At 29.6% G+C, this 20,903-nt stretch overlaps 1 protein-coding gene across 1 annotated transcript in view; it reads left to right on the top strand.

Annotated features, from left to right (window-relative positions):
* Positions 1 to 19,824, top strand: part of LOC136970650 (homeobox-containing protein 1-like) — a 51,053-nt gene extending 31,229 nt beyond the window's left edge. Inside the window, 4 exon segments of the mRNA XM_067265112.1 lie at positions 2,503 to 2,708; positions 4,382 to 4,579; positions 12,287 to 12,406; positions 17,727 to 19,824. Of these exon segments, the coding sequence (XP_067121213.1) occupies positions 2,503 to 2,708; positions 4,382 to 4,579; positions 12,287 to 12,406; positions 17,727 to 18,010 (808 nt within the window). The 3' untranslated portion in view covers positions 18,011 to 19,824.
* The last annotated feature ends 1,079 nt before the right edge of the window (positions 19,825 to 20,903 follow it).

The raw sequence follows: 20,903 nt of genomic DNA, 5'->3' as shown, positions 1-20,903 counted from the left end.
ATTCTCAATTACCGTAACTGATTCTTCATAAATAATTTTAAATTTTTAGTTTTTCAAGAGAGAGTAGATATTAAATAGAAAAAAAAATAAAATACTAAATTATAATATTACTTTTTTTTATTATTGCATTCCAAATTTTGCTGCTATTTATTTTGATTTTTTCTATGGATTATTTCCCATTTACAGTATTTGATTATTTTCATATATCGACATTTAAATGTTTAAATCGACTGTTTTTAGTATAATTGTTATATTTATATATTTAAATAATGAAACTTTTTAATTTTATTTTGAAAAATAATATATTCTTTTATAACACTTATACTTCTTGAAGTTATAATTTAACTTACCAAATTTGAGGAATAAAAATTTTGGTATGCTTGTGAAGTGTTTACTTCATCACAGTATTTGGTGAATAATGCTCATATATTATTATTCTGTGATTTGTTAATATTTTTCACATCTTGTCCTTTCTTGTGTAGAAAGTACAATGAACTGTCGCAAACAAAATTTTTTTTACCAGTATCGAACTAAACAAAACTTCCGAACGTTTTCAAATAGATCATATTGGTCACCTGGAGGCCTTGGAGATTTATAAAGCCAACTTAAGAGGCAACTGTATTAACTTTAAAGATGGTGAGACTAAACCATAAATCCTTTACTGCAATAGTAATTTAAAATTATAAACTGTAATGGTATTTTAAACAATTTTTATCTGTAAATAAGTAATTTTTAAAAACGGAATGTGCCGACACCACCCGAGGAAAATCCCTCAAGTCGTGCCGACAGAGGAGGGGCCTTTGCCCAAAAAGCATATCGGCCTATAGAAGATCTGGAATAAAGATGATGTAAAAAATGCCTTGTGTCTGTTAATGCATCTAGTCGTGAAAATAAAAAAGAAGAAAAAAAAAGATGGTGAGACTATCATGCATGCGTGGAGATACATGTTCGAGGAATTTGAATGGAGCCAGGCAGAAGGGTGAAATGTAATATATACAATGTTTAAAATCAAACAGTATCGTTCTAACAGTCCAGGTAGGAAGCCAGTTTAGTTCAGCACCTAAAGCAGGCCTTGGTGAAGGCCAAAAACATTCGAAAGTTTTGTTTAGTTCAATACTGGTAAAAAAGGTTTTGTCTGTGACAGTTCATTCTCACTCCAGTATTTCTGATTAGAAGACTGTTATTTTATATGAAAGTACAATATAGAATATTTATTTAGCACTGTTTATCTAACAGTATTTGATGTTTTCTAATAAATTGGATCATATGTATATCCACATCACTGCTAACCTAAACGTAACCACACATTCAGCTACTCCCACATTTCATTTGTGTTATGCAGTGATGTATTGCTTTCCTATGCATGTTGTGCAGTGAAATGTTTGCCTGGTATATTTGACTGTTCCACTTGATATTTCAAAAAATGCACTAAAAGTTAATAATATATAATTTTTCATGTGCAACAACTTTGTAATTGATAATGTTGACCTATTTTCATTAGGGGGCAATATCCCTCTTATAGAAGGGTTGCACCACCATTTAGCACATGTCCAACATATAGTAAGCATTAGCAAAAGGTCTACTGTGGTTGTCCTATTAGTTTTTAAAATGATTGGCTAGTGAGAATTTTGTTATCACTCTGTTTAAAACTAAAAATGCATATATATATATATATATATTCTAAGGATAAATATCTTCAATTTTAAAATTTTTATAGTCTGTTTTATAATTGTGAGTTATACAATGATCATCTTTATTAAAGATCTGTTAAAGCATAATTTGTTTTAAAAAGTTTTTTACAAAGAAGTAATACTGCTTGTAAGTGTTTTTTTTCTTTGAAAATGTATTATGGAAAATTTATTTTAAAGAGTATATGATTTGGATAGTTTTATTTTACTTTTACATTAGGTCATATTTTGCATATTGTGGAAAAACTGAAGCAATGTGAAACAAAATCTTTTGTTTCACAATATCTTTAAATCCTTAGGAAAAATTCAAGCTATATATTACAGCATTTTTGCCAGAAAATCTTTTCTATTTATATTTACGAGTTCCAAATAAGTACTAATGCATTAAACCAAATGAAAATTTGAGTTTAGATTGTAATATAGACTCAAATTTTCATTTGGTTTAATACTTAAATAATTTTATCTTGATATAATAATTCTTTTCCTATTTGATTTGCATAATGTAAATTATGGATGTAGTAAATTTTTTAATTCAAATATATATACAATTCCAAACAATGCTTGTAGCAGATGATAAATTTCTGACCTGTAAATAGTATTTACCGTGTCAAACACAATAAATTTTTTGCTTGACTTTTACTAAGATGATTACTTAAGTTTAAGAACTGAGAGGTTAAAATATCTAAGTTCTTAAAGTTAGAATTAAATTTATAAGATTGTTATTTAACATTCAGATGTTTTGATTATTATGATTCTTTTAATACAGTAAATTAAGTGATACTGAAAATAACGTATGATTTTTATACTTTATTAGGAGGGGAGAAATGGCTATTTTGTCAGAAATTCGAAATTTTGTAATGAGATACAACATCAAGCAAACTATGATTGCAGAGATGACAAAAATGAGCCAAGCATACGTCAGCCGTTTCTTTCGAGGAGATATCCAAGACATGTCAGAACGCACCAAAAATACTTTCTATATGTGGTATTTAACATGTAAAAATAATCCCTGGAAATTAGGTACGTTGTTTTTTTGAAATTACATTTTGTATTTTTTTTACTTTAGTCTAATAATCTCTAATTATTTCTATTAATATTGTTAAATTTTTTAATGTCAACCTTATGTGTTTATTACAATCGATGAATAAAAAATGAAGGTGCACTTTTAAAAACAAGAATTTGACTTTTTGTAATTTACTTAGAAACAGAACTTATAAATTTTTGTTTGCAAAAGCATTTGGTCAAATGAGTTCATATTCCTTTCTGTAAAACTATTTTTAATGATGATAGTTATAGTATAACAACTAGAGAGAGAAATGTATTCACTTTATAAATTATTTTTCCTATGTATTGTACTAATGGAGGTAAAATTGAAAGAATATTAAGAGGGAAATCAAGGATAGAATTCTTGGTACATGTAGAAGTGGAAAAATCAACTGCACAAACGTTAGGTTGTACAGAAGAATGAAAAGATAACCGTGCTCGTTAATCCAGAAAGGCATGCAATGTATTTGAGAAATCCACATTCTTTAAAGTTTTTGAATTTTTTAAAACTTCATTCCCCTATCCTCAAGCTGATATTTTTGATATCTTATTATCATGATTCTTGTTAAAATATGTTTCTGCTTACCAGATTTAGTTAAAAGTTGTTTGCAGTGTATGTAGTGTTTAATAGATTCATTGCATGTACAGTACTTGTTTTTGTTCGTATATAGAAGCTTTGTCTAAGAAATTTGAGCCAAACACTCTGCAAGGTATAGAAATTATTAAGAATATTGTTTTGTGTAACCTGGAGATGCACAAAGAGGAATTGTATGATATTTCTGATACTGTTTTTTTGTCAAATAATTTCAGTAAACAAAAAGGCATTTTTCTACATATATTTAACAATCAAGAATAGTTACTTTGGTTACATTTCATATCAATTTTCTAAAAATATTTCAAAATTTCTCAGAAATAATACGTAAAAAGCAATAATAATTAACAAAAATATTCAGGATATCTGACAGATACATTATGTGCTTGCATTATTAACAGTTCTCCATTTTTAAATAAACTTGAATTTGTCCAAAGACATGCGTTAACGAAGAACAATTTGGAAGTTGTTGAAATGAAGTATTTGTGACCACTGTCAAAACAGAAAACTGTGAGGAGTAGGCCTGTATTTGATTTTCCATTTACAAGTCAGTGTCAGTTTTAACATTCGACTCTCCAACTCTCCAACTTTCAGCTGAATAGAATGTTTTCAGTTTCCATTAATTTGTAGTTTGTGTTTATCTACACTATTGGGAACTTTGCAAAAATATTGTAAGAGTATACTGTAAGTCAAATGAGAAGACAACTAAAATAGATTTTTAGTAGGATAAGTAAATACACAAGTAAATTAAAAAACAAATGCAAAAATTAATTTAATTTCAAATAAACTTTTATTGTTTAAACATGAAATAATTTAAAAGTCGAGTGTCATTTTGCTGCTTCTGTTTGTAAGTTCAATTTATAAAATTTTAATTTCTATTAACTTTTATAATCTTTATATAATTTTATTTATTCTGAAATCTCGAATTCATTTTTGAAAATGTAAGTAAATAAATGCAGTAATTTTGAATACATTTTATTATATTAGATAGAACATCTATATAAATTTTTTTTATAAAAATCTATAATTGAAAAAAAATTATTTTTAATTTTTACAGCTCAGCTATGTCCAAATTCAGGAATGAAAAGAATGGTGTCAGAAACTGGTGATTTGATTCCATTAAAAAGAGAACGTTTTACTTTCAAAGCAGCACATTTAGCAGTATTGGAACGATATTATGAAAAAGATCCTTATCCAGATACACAAACAAGAGAACAGATTGTTGATGAATGTAATAGGGCTCTGATAAGGCCAGGTAAAGTAAATTAGCATTCAGATTAATTTATTTTATTTGATGATTTGTCATTTATTAAAATTCATCATCTTGTGATGTAAATATTGTTGGATTTATGTTTTTAAATAACGCACACATTCCTAAGTTTCTTGGTGTGATTTAAAGTAGAGATACAAATTACCAAAGTTTAACCAATTATTTTAAAAAAAAATTAATAATAATGTGATTTGTATATAACCATTTAAAGTTTTTTTTATATTCTATTTTAATTATATGTCTACAGACTGTTTTGTACTCTCTCCATTCAAGCTAGTTAGAAGTAATCTATATTGTCCCCTTTATTGTCTTCATATATTTCAATTATTCCCATCTTCTGACATTATCATCCATATAGAGCAGTGGTTCCCAACTTTTTTTTGACCAGGGACCACTTTGATTTTATTGTTGTTAGCAGAGACCACAAGGTTTAAGAAAAATAAACTGTGTCAATCTAAAAATAAACTTTAATCAAAACTTTTAACATAAGTAATTGTTAAACTCACGAGTAACATGCTTTAACAGTACTATTACAATAGAAAACAACATTTTTAGTAAAAATTGACTTCAGTTTGTATCAATGTGGGAATAATAATTTAAAATGAATAAAAGTTTTAAATCTTTTGCGGACCATATTTTAGCTCTTGCGGACCACTGGTTGGGAACCGCTGATATAGACAGAGAAAAATCATTAAAGCAGTATTGATTGCTGTATTTTTTCTTTTTTTTTTGTTGTAAATTGTTATTTAGAAATTTTATTTCACAATTTTCCAAGCAAACTGTCATATAGTATTAACTTTAGATTTCCAGGAAGTTACACTATATGAGATGCCAATCTGTAACTCATCAGATTTGAATCTATTGAACATCTAAACATTGTAACATTTTTGAATATGAATTTTAAATACCATATTCATTTGAATTTAAATGTATTTTGTCAGGTTTTAGTATCTCTGAAAATAGTGTGTGTCTTAGATTTGATGTAATACTTCATAATTAGTGATCTCTAGTGCAATGCATCTTGTGAAAATAAGAACGAAGAGTTCTAAATTTATGAAAAATTAAACGAAATTCTATTGCTCTCGTGCAGTAGAATTTCGTTGCATCCATTCAAGCATCCATTGCGAATTTCAAGCATCCATTGTAAATATTTAATGTAATATTTTACGATGCTTAGGTTGATATGTTACTATCTTTTTTTTTTATGTTTGGATTAACGCACAAGTGCATTACCGACAATTGCGCGAGCACAATAGAATTTCGTTTAATTTTTCGTAAATTTAGAACTCTTCCTTCTTATTTTCATAATTTTATAATTCTACGTTCTTTTTTGTTGTTTAACTGATGATGGCTGCTTAAAGCAGTTGAAAACGTTTTTATGTAATTAAAATATTGCTGGAACGGGAAAAAAAGGTTGTTATTTTACTGTATAGGAACAATTCCAGTAAGCTTTGTTTATTTATTTATTGTATTAATGGCTTTGCCGGCCAAGACATATAGAGAAGTAGTTATTAAGCTCTGCAGAGCAAGAACGAAATTCGAATTCCTTATGGAATGTCATCTAAATGGGGTTTTCCTAATGACAATTTTTCGTATCAAGCTACCTGTAGGATGTAACACATTGTTACCCAAACTCAAACATCTTTGTCTTAACGAGGCTATCAGAAATGCAAGATGGAAGTTTTATTCGTTACTACACAGGCTTACGCGACTAGAAGATGAGCTCTATAAAGAAGACCAAATGCTCTTAAGAGAAGTCAATGCCAGGGTGGTTGCTCTATCATACTCTGTTGAAAATAATTTGAAAAGAAAATATATCAAAAAGCTGAAATGGTTATTCAAATGCCAGAACGTTAAACCCCATAGAAGAAAAAACGTTGTAATAACAGCATGGGATAATATCAATCCGCCACAGTGCCTTATACAATCTTTGGAATACGGCCCCCTCTACGCTTATAGACTGGCAGTGCAACCAGAAACAATTATACCTAATATTGAATTGCTCGTATCTGGTTTGAGCTCTACTAGCCAGGGTTACTTCAGGTGGAAGGCAAGATTCCATGCAGAAAAAGCGAAATGGGAGGGCGTGTACTCAAGATATTTCCAGAACTGCATCAAAGAAACCAGGGTTTGGCTGCAAACCAATGACATAGTTCTCTTAAAAGCGGATAAGTCTAAAGGTGTGGTGCTCATGAAGCGTAATTCCTATAACCAGAAGTTACAGGAATATATTGAAAGCACAGAATGCATTATTGCCCCAGACAAATTTTTGGAAACATTACAGCAAAGAGTCAAGAGAGTTGTCGCAACTCCATTGGCACGTATTTTAAAGATGGGAAGTGCTACTATCCAAGCACCAAGAACACCAAGAATTTTTGCATTTGGCAAAACCCATAAACCTGGCTGCCAATTACGCCCAGTAGGGGAGAAGTGCAAGGCACCCACTTTCGGTCTGGAAAAACAGCTGGTTGCATTTATACGTGACAAAATTCAGGGGTACCCCTTTCATATAAAGAGCTCATTGCAAATGGTACGCAAACTGGAGAGAATTAAGCTTAAAGACGAAGAATATATGACAATAATGGATTATAAAGCCTTGTACCCCTCCATAAAATTACCATCTTGCTTCTGTGCTTTGAGAGATTTTTTATTTGCTAACATCAATAATGCTTTCAACTACCATAAACACATCCTGGAGTTAGCAGATTTAATCTGCTACACGTCTTTCTTTGAATTTGAAGGGAAGACATACCTTCAGACTAGAGGCATCCTGATGGGAAGCCCAATGTCGACAGTACTTTGTGAATTAGTACTCTGTAAACTTGAGTGCAAAGTCTTAACCACGTTCCAGAAGGATATAGTAGCATACACCAGATATGTTGATGATATTTCCATTTTGTGGAATAATAACCTCAATGTGCGCCAGTTTATGAACAGAATCAACAACAACCCGTATGGGTTGACTTTGGAATTGGATCAGGAAAGTGGGATTAGCGTTGACTTCCTGGATGTAACGATAATATGTAAAGAGGGTGAAATCAAGACAAGTATATGTCGTAAAGCTGTTTATCAGTCAATTTTTATACCGAGCAATTCTATAAACCCTGAGCACTTTAAACTGGCAGCGTTTTGACCCTTGATAAAATGTGCGCACACACATTGCACGAATGTCTGTGATACTTATAATGAGTTAGAACACATAAGAAACGTAGCGGTTCAACATGGGTACAGCAGGAAAGTAATCAACGACCTGATTACGAGAATGCATAAATGTAAACAGGACCAGCAACAACCCCAAACTGGGCAAAGAAGAAATTTAGTTTTGGATTATATACCGTTTCTGAGTAAAGTAGTTAAGAAAGTAGCAAGGCATAGGAATCTGCACGTAATATGCAGGCGTAACCCAACGGTGAACGGTATCTTGAGAAATGAAAAGCACAACGACAAAACAGGAGTATATTTCATCCCAATTAGAGATAATCAATTTAACACTGATCTAGTATATGTCGGTGCTACAATGAGGAGCCTAAAACAGAGAGTATAAGAGCATAAGCAGTCGGTGAACAGGAATGTTGATTCTACTGGTACTGGCAGCATTTGTGAAAGAGCAAGGGATAACGGTATTTTGGGATAAAGCCTCGATTGTGAGGGCCGCAAGATCAAGACAAGCAGTTAAACACATTGAAAAAATGGAAATACACAGAGCTCATTTAAACACAAACTGCATCAACCATAGAGATGCAGACATGTTAGCTTCAGCCTGGAAATCCTTCTTTGATAACCTAAATTAACGGAGCATTGTTAAAGCAACAGAACATCATTAAAACGCCACTTTTAGTTTATCGTTATATTTAATGTAATATTTTACGATGCCTAGGTTGATATGTTACTACCTTTTTGTTTTACGTTTGGATTAACGCGCATGAGCATTACCAACAATTTGCACGAGTGCAATAGAATTTTGTTTTAATTTTTCGTAAATTCAGAATTCTTTGTTCTTAATTTTATAATTTTATAATTCTACGTTCTTTTTTATCATGCATCTTGTCTCTCCGTAACTAATTCTATGGCATCATTTTAATGATTTTATTAGATTGATATTCATAATAGAAAATATTTAAGAGGTCAGCTTAGCTTAATATCATTAATCTGTTATACTAACATTTGAAAATACTAGAAAATTGTGCAGCACTCTTTCCAGAAATGTTGCATTTCTGATGCTGTAAATGGCACTGAGTATGTTTGCATGTGGGCAAATGTGAACATTGAATCCAATGTTAATTAGCCTTATTTTAGTTTACTAAAATTAAAACTACATATATATAATGACTAAAACTAATACTTAGGAATATGACTGAAACAATATTAGTGTTGATTCAGAAAAGCCTAACATGGAAAATGGTTTTTAATTTTGATATCAAGGATTTATAAAACTTATTTTATTTACAATAAATACTGAACTTTTCTGACATAAATTTATCGTAGGTTGTCTATTTAAAAAAAATCCATGAGTGAATGTGTAGAAATTAATGTGTATCTTAAATCTGAGTAAGTAGAATAATAATTTTTAAGAATAAAATTGTTTTTCTTATATTTGCTTCTTATTTGGTTGTTGTCTGTTAGTTTCATTAATGGCCATCAACATCCATTGTAATACCAGACTTACTATACACAGAATAGGAAATATTGCACAATTAGGAAATCAACATTATTTTATATATATATATATATATATATAATATACAGTAGAGCATCGATTATCCGACTTAATTGGGGACTGGGGTGGGGTTGGTCGGATAACTTAAAAGTCGGATAACCGAAAAGTATGAAAAAATACATTATTAGTATAGTGTATTAGGCCTGGTTTAAATACTAGCCTCCCTTTCATGGTTGAGCCAGTGCTGCCAGCTAAAACATGCAAAAATTTAACAAAAATAATATTAAAGTAGCCAAGACATAACCAAATATTGTAGCGCCACATCACTAACGGAATTTGAATTTGCCGACTAGAATGCAGTCAGTTAATCGAGGGTCGGATAATTGATGCTCTACTGTATATATAGGTGAGGATGTTTGTTTATTTGCTACACACTTCTAGGCCGTCCAACCAATTGTTACAAACGTTGGCAGTTACATTCACATACTTCTAACTTACATAATGTCATGCATCCCACCCTAAAATATTGATTGGATTTCTATGAAGCAATTAATATCTATCTACATTTGATTTGCTAATTTACATGTAGTGCTATCTGTTGGCAAAATATTTAACAAAATAATAAACTAAATATAATTCTTACAAAAAAGGATATAATTTTAAAAAATATGGATTACATTCACTTAATTACTCTGACAATGATATAGCATGAACTAGACTCGCTATATCATTACTGAGACAGATAGCATATAACACTTGCCTGCGTGGAATTAAAAGTGTTACCCTGTGGAAAGTCTATAGTAAGTACGTAGGCTGTTTTTTTTTTTTTTCTTTCAAGCTCCAATGGTCCATAAAAACAGACAAGTGTAAATAACAAAATGAATTTATTACCAAAAGTAGGTACAAACATGGTTACTTTTCAACATAATCACTGTGAAGATTGAGGCATTTGTCATATCTCTGGACAAGCTTTTCCATGTCCTTGTCATAGAATGTTCCCGCCAATGACTTGAGATGGGCCCTAATGTTTTTTGAAAATCATCATTAGTCTCAAACCTCTGCCCTCCTAGCCACTTTTCCTGTTCAGGAAAGAGATAGAAGTCACTCGGCGCTAAACTGGGGCTATACGCTGGGTGTTTAAAAGTGGTGAAGACTTCAACCCAGCTTAAAACTTTTTAATGTGTGAAGACTTCCACCTCTTTCCTGAACTGAAAACATGGCTAGCAGGGCAGAGGTTTGAGACTAATAAAATAATGACAATCTTCAAAACAACATTGTTAAGGCCATCTCAGTTTACTGGCGGCAACATTCTATGACAAGGGGATGGAAAAGCTCATCCACATATATAACTAAAGTTTGGATATAACTATTTAATTTTCCAAATCTAACAACTTGTGTTTTTTCATTTCTGAATGGTACTTTCTTAATTCTCATAAGTGCCGCCCACCAATAACTGAGTGGATTAAACTACTGAATACTGGTAGTTAACCATTGGTTTGGGCATGGCAAATTGGCTGGCCCTATGGAGTTTTCCACATCTGGCAGTGTGATATGCCCAGTAATCTGAAACTAATCACTCTCAAGCTCAGGCTTGATATCATGCCTGAGCTTGAACACTTGGTCATAGTGAAGGTTATAGTTAGGCTTGTTATCTTATACTATTACAAAAAAGTACAATAAATACAAGCTATAGCATAATACTGTATAAATATAAAAAATCATTCTCCCAAATTGCCCACAAATAATACAGTATTTCCCACTAAATTTTCTACAGTTGCTTCAATTTCTCACTAAAATATTAAATTTAATGAGAAAGTGGAATCCATCAACTTGGCAACAATAATTACTGCTCAAATATTTTGATCAGTAGTCCAACCTAATACAATGTATTGATATCATGCAAGTAAACAAAATATTTTTCTTCCAAATGATTACACCATTGAATCATTTGACTTTCAATAATCTGACAATTATCTTAATTCACTCTGTTCCAATTCCACATATATTGAATTACTGAGACTGTACTGTCCCACAAATTTCCTGCCAAAAATACTGTGTTTTCCGCTAAATTTTTTACAGTTGCTTTAATTTAATTACCATATATTTCTGCAGATAAGATGATAGTTGAATCATAAAAAATGGCCCCCAAAATCTGAGGTCATCTTATAGGACAGATACAAAAAAAAATTAGATTGAAAATTATATAAATTAAAACCATTATAAAAAAACGAACAAACCGTAATTATTTTCTAGTAGAGAGTAGGGTATGTTGTAGCCCATAGGACGTTTTTGTGAATAGTCAAGGTGAATGCCCGAATCAGTGCGAATGTTTGCAACAATCGCAAGGCAGAAAATAAAATTTGTTCATTCGAAAAATTACGAATAGGACATAATTCCATATATGCTATACAGTATTATTATCCAGATGATGATCGCTGATCTAAACTAAATTCATAGGCTGTTGATAGTTTGGGGGTCATCTTATAGAACAGATATATGCTAAAACTAAAACTTTGACGAAAATTTATACCTTGTCTTATCTGAAGGTCGTCTTATCTGCGGAAATATACAGTACTTAATTATTCTTTAGATCTAATTTTTTCAATTTCTTATTATGGGCTTTTAGAAAGAATTAAACACTGTATTCTGTATGAAAAAATCAGTTATTTTATATCTAAATAATATTAGAATAAGCAGTGCTAGTCATTATACAAAATTATGTCAGCATAATTTAAAATATGAACTTGAAACATTTTAATTTTTATGAACTTAAATGTTTCAGCAAGTTTTAAGCAATACTTTTGAGAATTTTTATTGTAAAAGTGTCAAAAGAATTAAATATTGCATAACTGTTTTTGCTTATCAAACCAAAGTTTAATTGAAAAGTGAAATAATTGAATACCAGCCATATACTTCATAACATTCTAAATAACTGTTATATGAATAAGCAATCTGTAAATTAAAGTTATTCAAAGTTTAAACAATGACTCATTTAATTAAAAGTAACATTATTTATTTAATATTTTGTTTCGAAGGTGTTACTAACATGGCAGATCGTCCTTTATCGGAAAGAGAAAAGGTTACATTGCCAGTGGTAAACAATTGGTTCAACAATCGTCGGAAAGAAGCGAAAAAACAATTACGACAGCAACATGGTACAAAACTTTTTACTTAATTTTGTTGTAAATTTCATAATATATAAGCACATAATTAAATGTAAATTATATACATTTTTTATTATATAATAAATGATTTTTTATAAGTTGTAAAAATATTATTACACTAGCTTTAATTTAAAAATTTAAATGCAATTTCAAAGCATAATTTCCAATTTTTAGGCTGCAATTTGAAAAAATTGTAGACCTATAAATTCCCATTGTAATCTGTCCATCTGTCTGTCTTTCCTTAATCTCAAATGGAGTCAAATAGATGAAAGTTGAGACCAGACACGGAAACCTTAGGGACAGGAGGCTCCGATTAACTACGTAAGAGCTTCCGATACAAACCAGAAGTCACATTATTTCAGTTCAAAACTTTTCCCCTGAAAGCAGTTAATAGATTACCAGCACAACTGTATTGTTAAAGGAAAAGTATGATGTACAGGGGCAAGCCACTACTAATTTGCAGTGGAGAGCATATATTTTAAAATAAATAAATTTAAAATATGATTAAAAATTTCGGCCCGGCATTGTGACGACATCACAATAAATAATTGCTCGTTTTCTTTAGATTTGATTTAATTTCAATATGTTTAGATATTTCTTAAAGTTGTGACTTGCCAACATATTATTAAACTAGTCAAAATTTTCGTTTAGATTTCAGTAAATCAAAATCATTAAATTTTTATTAAAATTCTTCAAAAAATTTGGAAAAATCAGTTCTTTCAATACTGAAAATTATAAGTTTATGTAGGAAATTCTACTGGTCAGTTTTCCAATGTCTTTAAGTAATTTCAATATTTTAGTCTTTTAATGTGTCGATCTCTAATGGAAAATATTTTGTTCCTTTTTCTTGTAGCATTCAGTTTAGATTCTAATTAATGACAGAGACATAAGAATGTACAAATTGATTACTTTTAGGTTTATTATGGAATCTGTTATATACTGAACCAAAATGTAATAAGTGGTCATATTTTATATTGATTTATGTTGTTTTATTTTTTATACAGAATTTCCTCTCTTAATATTAAATATTTTATATTTATTTGCATTTTAATATTATTATACACGAGGAATTACGGTAATTGTAGAAATATCATAAATATATAGATTTACAATATAAAGAATTTACTGATTTTTTTTTACATTATTAGTTAATATTTTGAAGTAAAAAATATTTTATATATATATGTTCAAATATTATTTCATAAGCTGATGCTGATCCAAGAAAGAATTGAGTATGCTTCTCATTAAAATTTTATTGAATTTCTATAAAACATAAAGATGTATAATTTTAATTATTGAAATATAAGCACGTGATTATTATTTTAGAAAGTCTTCACTAAATCGATAAGAAATTGCATAGATTATAGACATAATGGTATGTATGTTATAGAATACATGTAACATATCTTAGGTAATTAATCTTATATTGTTAATTCACAAATTTTGATAAATATAACTGTTACCAAAATCTTAACAATGAAAAATGAAAATAATCTGTTGAACATTGTACATCTTAGTCCAGGATTATTTTAATTAAATTCAATAATGAATTTTTAAGGTAATACAATGTTTGAATCCTTTATCTTACATCCTTTTATTCCAACCAGGAACCACAAAACAGCAGGCAACTTGAAGCAAAAAAACTTCTAAAAATAACAGACAATATACTATCAAAGGATTAACACACAATTTAAAAATGATCCCGACGCCGACCTGTTTTTGTAGGCTACGGCGTCTACAAACATAAAAAATTCTTCACGACAGCATCTTTGTTATATAGTCGACATTTCGGCTGAGAGTCCTCTGGCAGATTGTGTGTTAATTCGTTTGATAGTATTAAATTGTGTGTTAATCATTTGATAGTATATTGTCTGTTATTTTTAGAAGTTTTTTGTTTCAAGTCACCTGCTGTTTCGTGGTTCCTGGTTGGAATAAAAGGATGTAAGATAAAGGACTCAAACATTGTTTGTATTACCTTAAAAATTCATTATTGAATTTAACTGTTGAACATTATTTGCTTTGTCTTTTATGCTTTATACTGCAATCTCTTGTCATGTTTCAAGCTAACTTTCTGTAAAGCAAATAAAAAATTCTTCTGATCTAACGTTCATAACTATTGTAGTTAATAAAAACTAAATCTCAAACTATTATTACAAGAAAATGCAAAACCTAAAAGTCAGTTGGAAAATACAGTAGATGCTGCTTATTTTAATCACTTTAGGATTAGTCTAAACTTATAACATCATGCAAAGTAATTAAATAAGACTACCATTGGAAGAAATTGTGATTTCATTGATTCTAACATTAAAAGAATACATGAAAACAATTTAAAAATGTATATCTCGATGACTTAATAATAATAATAATAATAATTACAAATAAATCATTCAGTATTGTATGTCTGATACCAACTTCAACAACTAGTATAATGCTGCTAGCAATTTAAAATATTTTATTATGAGCAAATAAAAATTAAAACGATCAATTTAAAGGACTGGTTAAAACCAATAACAATAACTTATAGCTGATAACATGAAAATTATTATATGTTGAGAATGCTAATATGAAAAGAAAGCATAAATAAAATTAATGATTACAACAACTGAATTCTGGTTACAGTAAGTGAAGTATTTATGATGTATAATAACTTTTATTTTGTTATTTTGATAACATTGTGATTACAATAAGTGGAATCTGGTAAAAGGTAATAGAAAAATTATTTATTCTCCTTAATTTTTACTAATTTTAAAATTCCAAATTTTCTTTTGTTTAAAGATATTAAAAAATGTTTATAGATTTTTTAAATTTTTTATATTATATGTACTGTATTTATTCTAATAAATAGTGCACTATCTCTAACTTTTTTCAGCTTGCAGCTGTGCTGTTTTAGAGTGAATTTATTATTAAAGAGTTGTGTTTATTAGAATAAATACAGTATATTTTATAACAGACTTTATATTTTAAATTAAAATGGAGCAACTTTTGAGTAGGAACTTGATTACCAACATAATTTGAGTCAATGTAAGCTGTTTAATGTAAACATTTTTTAGGGCATATTAAAAGCATTGTCTATGAGACACTGGTGGATGACCTGAAAACACTTAGCCAAAATTCTTGCAACTGTGGATGTGGTTAAGGAAATTGATGGAATATTTGAGAGGATGCACCAATTTCTTTTCAAAATGCAATGCCCACATTGGATATGGGGGGGTGCCAATTTAAAAACGTTTTGTAACAGTGCCATTTCACATGTACAGTAGAGCATCGATTATTCGACCCCCGATTAACCGACTTATCGGTTAACCGACCGCGTTCTAGTCGGCAAATTCAAATGTCCGCTAGTGATGTGGCGCTACAATATTTGGTTATGTCTTGGCTACTTTAATATTATTTTTGTTAAATTTTTGCATGTTTTAGCTGGCAGCACTGGCTCGACCATGAAAGGGAGGCTAGTATTTAAACCAGGCCTAATACACTATAATAATAATGTATTTTTTCATACTTTTTGGTTATTTGACCAACCCCAGTCCCCAATTAAGTCGGATAATCGATGCTCTACTCTACTATGTTTATATTCATGTATTCTTTGTTTCACTATTAAACATTTGTTCATTGGTATGTTTTATGTTGTCGTGTATAGTTTCTTACATTAGACAGCTTATGCTGATTCAGGATTATATTAGCAAACACAAGTTTCTGTTAGAAAGTTGTTCTATTTCAACCCCTCTATATGCTCACGAAGTTTGAGACCAATGTTTCAAATCAAATCTTAAAAAGTATTTTAAATTGAGAAAAAACGTGAATATGTTATTAAATTGGTTGATTTAAAACATCATAATTGTTTTAAAAAGCAATTTTAAATATCTTTACAAAAATTTAATTATTATTATGATTGAATGAATTTTACTTCTGAAATGGATTCATTAACATTCAAGATAAGTACATATTATATAATGCTTTTCATAAAAATACATTCAATGCTTTTTATATATATTAGAATTTTATAGAATAGTAATTCTGCCTTGTATTTTTTATATTTTAAATCAAATTATTATTTCTTTAGCTTGTATTTTAAGCTAAAAATGAACTGCTAATATCCATCAGTGTATAATGTTTTCCGATATGTGAAACAAATAAAACTAAAAAAATATATATGTAAAATTTAAATCTTTCTTTGAATCATATAAATTATTTTTAAATACTGTATATAATTTACTTTAATCTAGTTTATTATGATTCAAACTTGCACTAAAACATATTTAATGTAAGAAGAAACTATTTCACATATTCAATATAGTCAACTCTTAATATAAAATGCCTTTAAGTTTGAGATTATTCAGTTTAGCATTTAGTTCAATGGTGAACAAATAGTGGTGCTATATCAAGGTTTGACTATGTTTGGAAATAAATAGTTTGGAATACTTTCAAAAATATTCTTGGTTTATTACAGTTATATGGATTATGAATAATAATTTGAATAATTAATTTTATATGTATATTATTACTTTGAAAATGTAATTATAGTAGACCCCCCCATAACACGGATTTGAATAACACGGTGAAAAAACTGCGATCATATTCGTATAACACGGTAAAACGTCATCGCCGACTCGTGTCGCGACAGGATTGGTCGAATCTGGACCAATAGCGGATATTGTACAAACCGTCGAGTTTAAACTGGACCTACTAAAAAACATTTATTATTCAATGGCCGTAAAAATTATATTTTTATTAATGATGTCTCCAAAGTTAAGTTATTTTTCTGCGAAAAATTCGCCAATCAGGAAATAAGCATCCGCCATTCGACGAGCCGCTCCGTGACGAAAACAAACTTAAGCAATGGCATCTTCGAACGGTGCACACTCGGTAAGTATTCCTACAATTTTTTTGTTTATAGCATAGTTTATATGGATTATTCCCAAAAAATTATACGTGATTTGGAAATGTTGAATCAAATTAGTCTAGAATCGATTAATTTTATGGAAGAAAACCTATCAAACAGTCATAGCCCCTAAACTGCACACATGCTGGGCTGTGATTAGCTCATGTATTAAAGTGACTCGTACAACATGGATTCATATAACTTGGAACGTATCTACCCTGTTACAGGAGAGTCTACTGTATACTGAATATTTTTGAGTATAATTACATTAAGTTTAATCTCAGTTTAAGGTTTATGATTATATTAATAATTACTATATTATTATTATTATTTATTTATTTTTTAATTTCTGTTAAGAAATATTTATTAAAAATATTCTTAAAAACGAAAAAAATTATATTTCATGATAAAGATATTCACTTTATTTAGCAGCAGCTATGGCAGCAGTATCTGCTGCTCTTCAACCTGCAGGAATGCCATCTGTATCCAGTTTAGGTTGGCCATCTTCTACTTCTGCAGCACCACCTCCCACAAGCCTTCCACCTTCCAATCCATTAGTGCCCTCCATACCTAATAGTGCCCATCTTGATCTGTCTAATGAAACAGCAGATAGTGATAGTTCGCATGATTCGCAAGGACAGTACGATAATGGTGAGATGATGGTTATGGAATTAGACGAAGATGACAAGATGCATGTAAAGCAGGAGATATGAAGCTCTTTCACGAATGAAAAATTAACGTGTGAAAGATTCACAAAACAAAACTTCGAGCTGTTCGAAAATATATATATATCTATATATTTCTGGCCTTGTAGATGACAGTATTTAGTAAAAACGAAAAAAAAAAGTGGTCCGGCGGTCGAAAGCTGATAGGAGTGCTACAAATTGGGGTTGTGCTTTTACATTTGATCTCTTGCCAAGCAAGATCTATTCTTATTTACTTTCATTTCTGTGGTGTGCAAGTGGCATAGCCAACGAAATAAGACACTTTTTGAAGTAAGTTTGTCTTCAATGTATGTGTTTGCTATTTGTCTGATTGTGAAAGATCATTTGATGGTAGCTATTTCAAATAGGATATGTCTGAAATATCAAACATTTATTTATATCATTAGACGGGCTCGTGTAAAATTATGGCAGCCATTACAATTTGCTGTGAAAACATCAATTTGTGATCAATTTCGGTGCCACCATATTCTATAAGCACAACATAAACATCTGGAGAAAGTGCAAATATAAATTTAACTAGATATTTAAAGAAAAAAAAAAGTGATAAAAATTATTTTATTTTGCTGTCTGACCGACAGAACGAGAAAGGGTTTCATTTGAAAATTATATTTTTAATCAACATAAATGCATGTCTTGTGATGTTTGAGTCAGTAGTCTGTTTTAGACAAGGGTGATATAATTGGGATATATCTTTATTGAAAAGAAATTGCATGAATTGAATATGTATGTGGTGATGGTGTTTACAATAGATGATTGAGGCATTTGATGTCATAACCAACTGCAGGGGGAAGTAACCTAATTTTGCAATTATATTTCTCTAGCATTTGTAATGACTGGTACCATTGACAAAATTTTTTTCAAAAGATTTGCCATTGTTCATTCATCAAACATTGTAAATAACATATTTTAAAAAAAATGATTGCATTACAATGGATGTCAACAGAAAAATAATTTTGTCTTCTGACAAAGTCCAGTTGAAATGAACATATTTTGTAATATTCCTGCCATAACGATTTTTACCGTATTTTTTATCCGACGCAAACATTTACGATTTTTTTCGTTCTTTCAGACTCTTCAGTTTTTCCTTTCATCAGTTGGATTTTCATCATTTTACATTATTTATTTATTTATTTATTTAAGCTGCCAATTTTTACTTTTGATCTTAAAAATATAATATTGCATGTTGAATAACGTAAAACATGCCATCACACTCATTAGCAACATCCGCCATCTTTTGGAGATTATTTGGTCCGTGACGTCAGACCGAAACATCGTCGATTTGAATTGCCGTATCTTCGCTAGCCAGTATTACACTAATAATTTATAATTTCCCATAACTGATTCACAAAACAGTTGTTGGATTTGTTATTTATTTGCCCTTCATACCTCATACATTGTTGCCATAATCGTAAAAAAAAAAGAGTTGAATCCTGTCTACCGGCGCAAAACTGACCAGTTTTTTCGAGTAAATATCTGGTAGTTTTGTTTACAATGTACAGAATTTTTTTAAAAAATAATGTTTGTATTTTAATTTTGTGAGTTATTCAGGTGTGCATTGTTTTGCATACATTAAAGTAATTAGCCATAGTATAATTTCAAACAGGGTTAATTTTTTAGAGTCAATATATAATTTTATTGTTGTAATTGTATATTTTATTTATCAAAGAATATCAGATTATTATATAATCATAGTACATGTAATTATTTCAAGTGTGACAATTCTTGTTTTTCTTCCACTTGATAATTCTTTTGTAAATACGCAAATTTCTTTTACCTGTATTGGCAGTTCTTATACCTTATTCTTTAATAAGTGTTAAAAAATTTTATCTACAATTTATGCTTTTTAAATTTCATTAGATGTAGTAATTGAAATTTCTTTTATTCTTTTGATTTAGTTGTTGTTATTAAGAAATATACAGTATAACTTTCGGCACGAACTGACGTTTCTTACTTTTTAATACACGCACTTCAAAGTTATTCTATAATTTTCAATAAAGAACTGCCAATTTTTATATTATAGAAATAATATTCTAATGTTTTATGAATTTATTAAAGAAATGAAGATACATAGTTGAACAGTATTCAAATTGCATTTATCAAACTGTTTGAAACTTTCAGTAATAATAATAATATCGACGGAGAACGAAAGTAAATAAATTGTTAAATAAAATAAAAAACTATAGAAAGGTAATAGAATTTGTATAAAATTTTATTGAAACATTAAGATGTATCTTCATCTCTGTAGAACTTTTTATAATTCGTATAACGAAATCCAATAACAGTTCTTATTTACTGTACAGAAGTTTACAGTATTTATCCTTACATTTTTACAAGTACAAAACGATTGAATATTTTAAGTTTGTTATAAGAAAGGGATTCATTCGTTCAGGAAATCGCTTTATTATAGATATCGTACGATTGTTATTATATTGTGAAAATCAGGTAAACTTCAATACCTCTATCCCTCGAAACTGTTTCTGTTGTTCAATTTAATATTTGTCTAACGTGAGTAATTCCAGTTTGTACTCAGAGAAATCATATATATATCATCATCATTATTGTCATTATTATATAATGGGTGATCCATTTAACTTGAGTATTTTTAATACTATCGGATGTTCTCAACTGCCAAAGTTTCAAAACTCTTCTTAATGAATAAGATTCTGTCAAAATAATAGATGTTATTTTAGTATTTATATGTTTTGAACTTAATGGATTTGAATTAGGGATGCACAGATTTCGAATTTTCTAAATAATCTGCTTGTTATGCATTTAAAGAAACAAACACCAGTACAAAACCGAAAGCGTATAGCCAATAATTCTGACCATTAATATACCTCTCGCAAGATTCGAGTCCGTTAAAAATATCGAGAAGCTAGAC

The sequence above is a fragment of the Centruroides vittatus genome, unplaced genomic scaffold (genome assembly GCF_030686945.1).
Source record: "Centruroides vittatus isolate TY-2023 unplaced genomic scaffold, ASM3068694v2 contig_1049, whole genome shotgun sequence".
Classification (NCBI taxonomy): Eukaryota; Metazoa; Arthropoda; class Arachnida; order Scorpiones; family Buthidae; genus Centruroides; species Centruroides vittatus.
The sequence above is the reverse complement of the archived record's forward strand: the minus strand, read 5'-3'. Positions and strand labels throughout refer to the sequence as shown.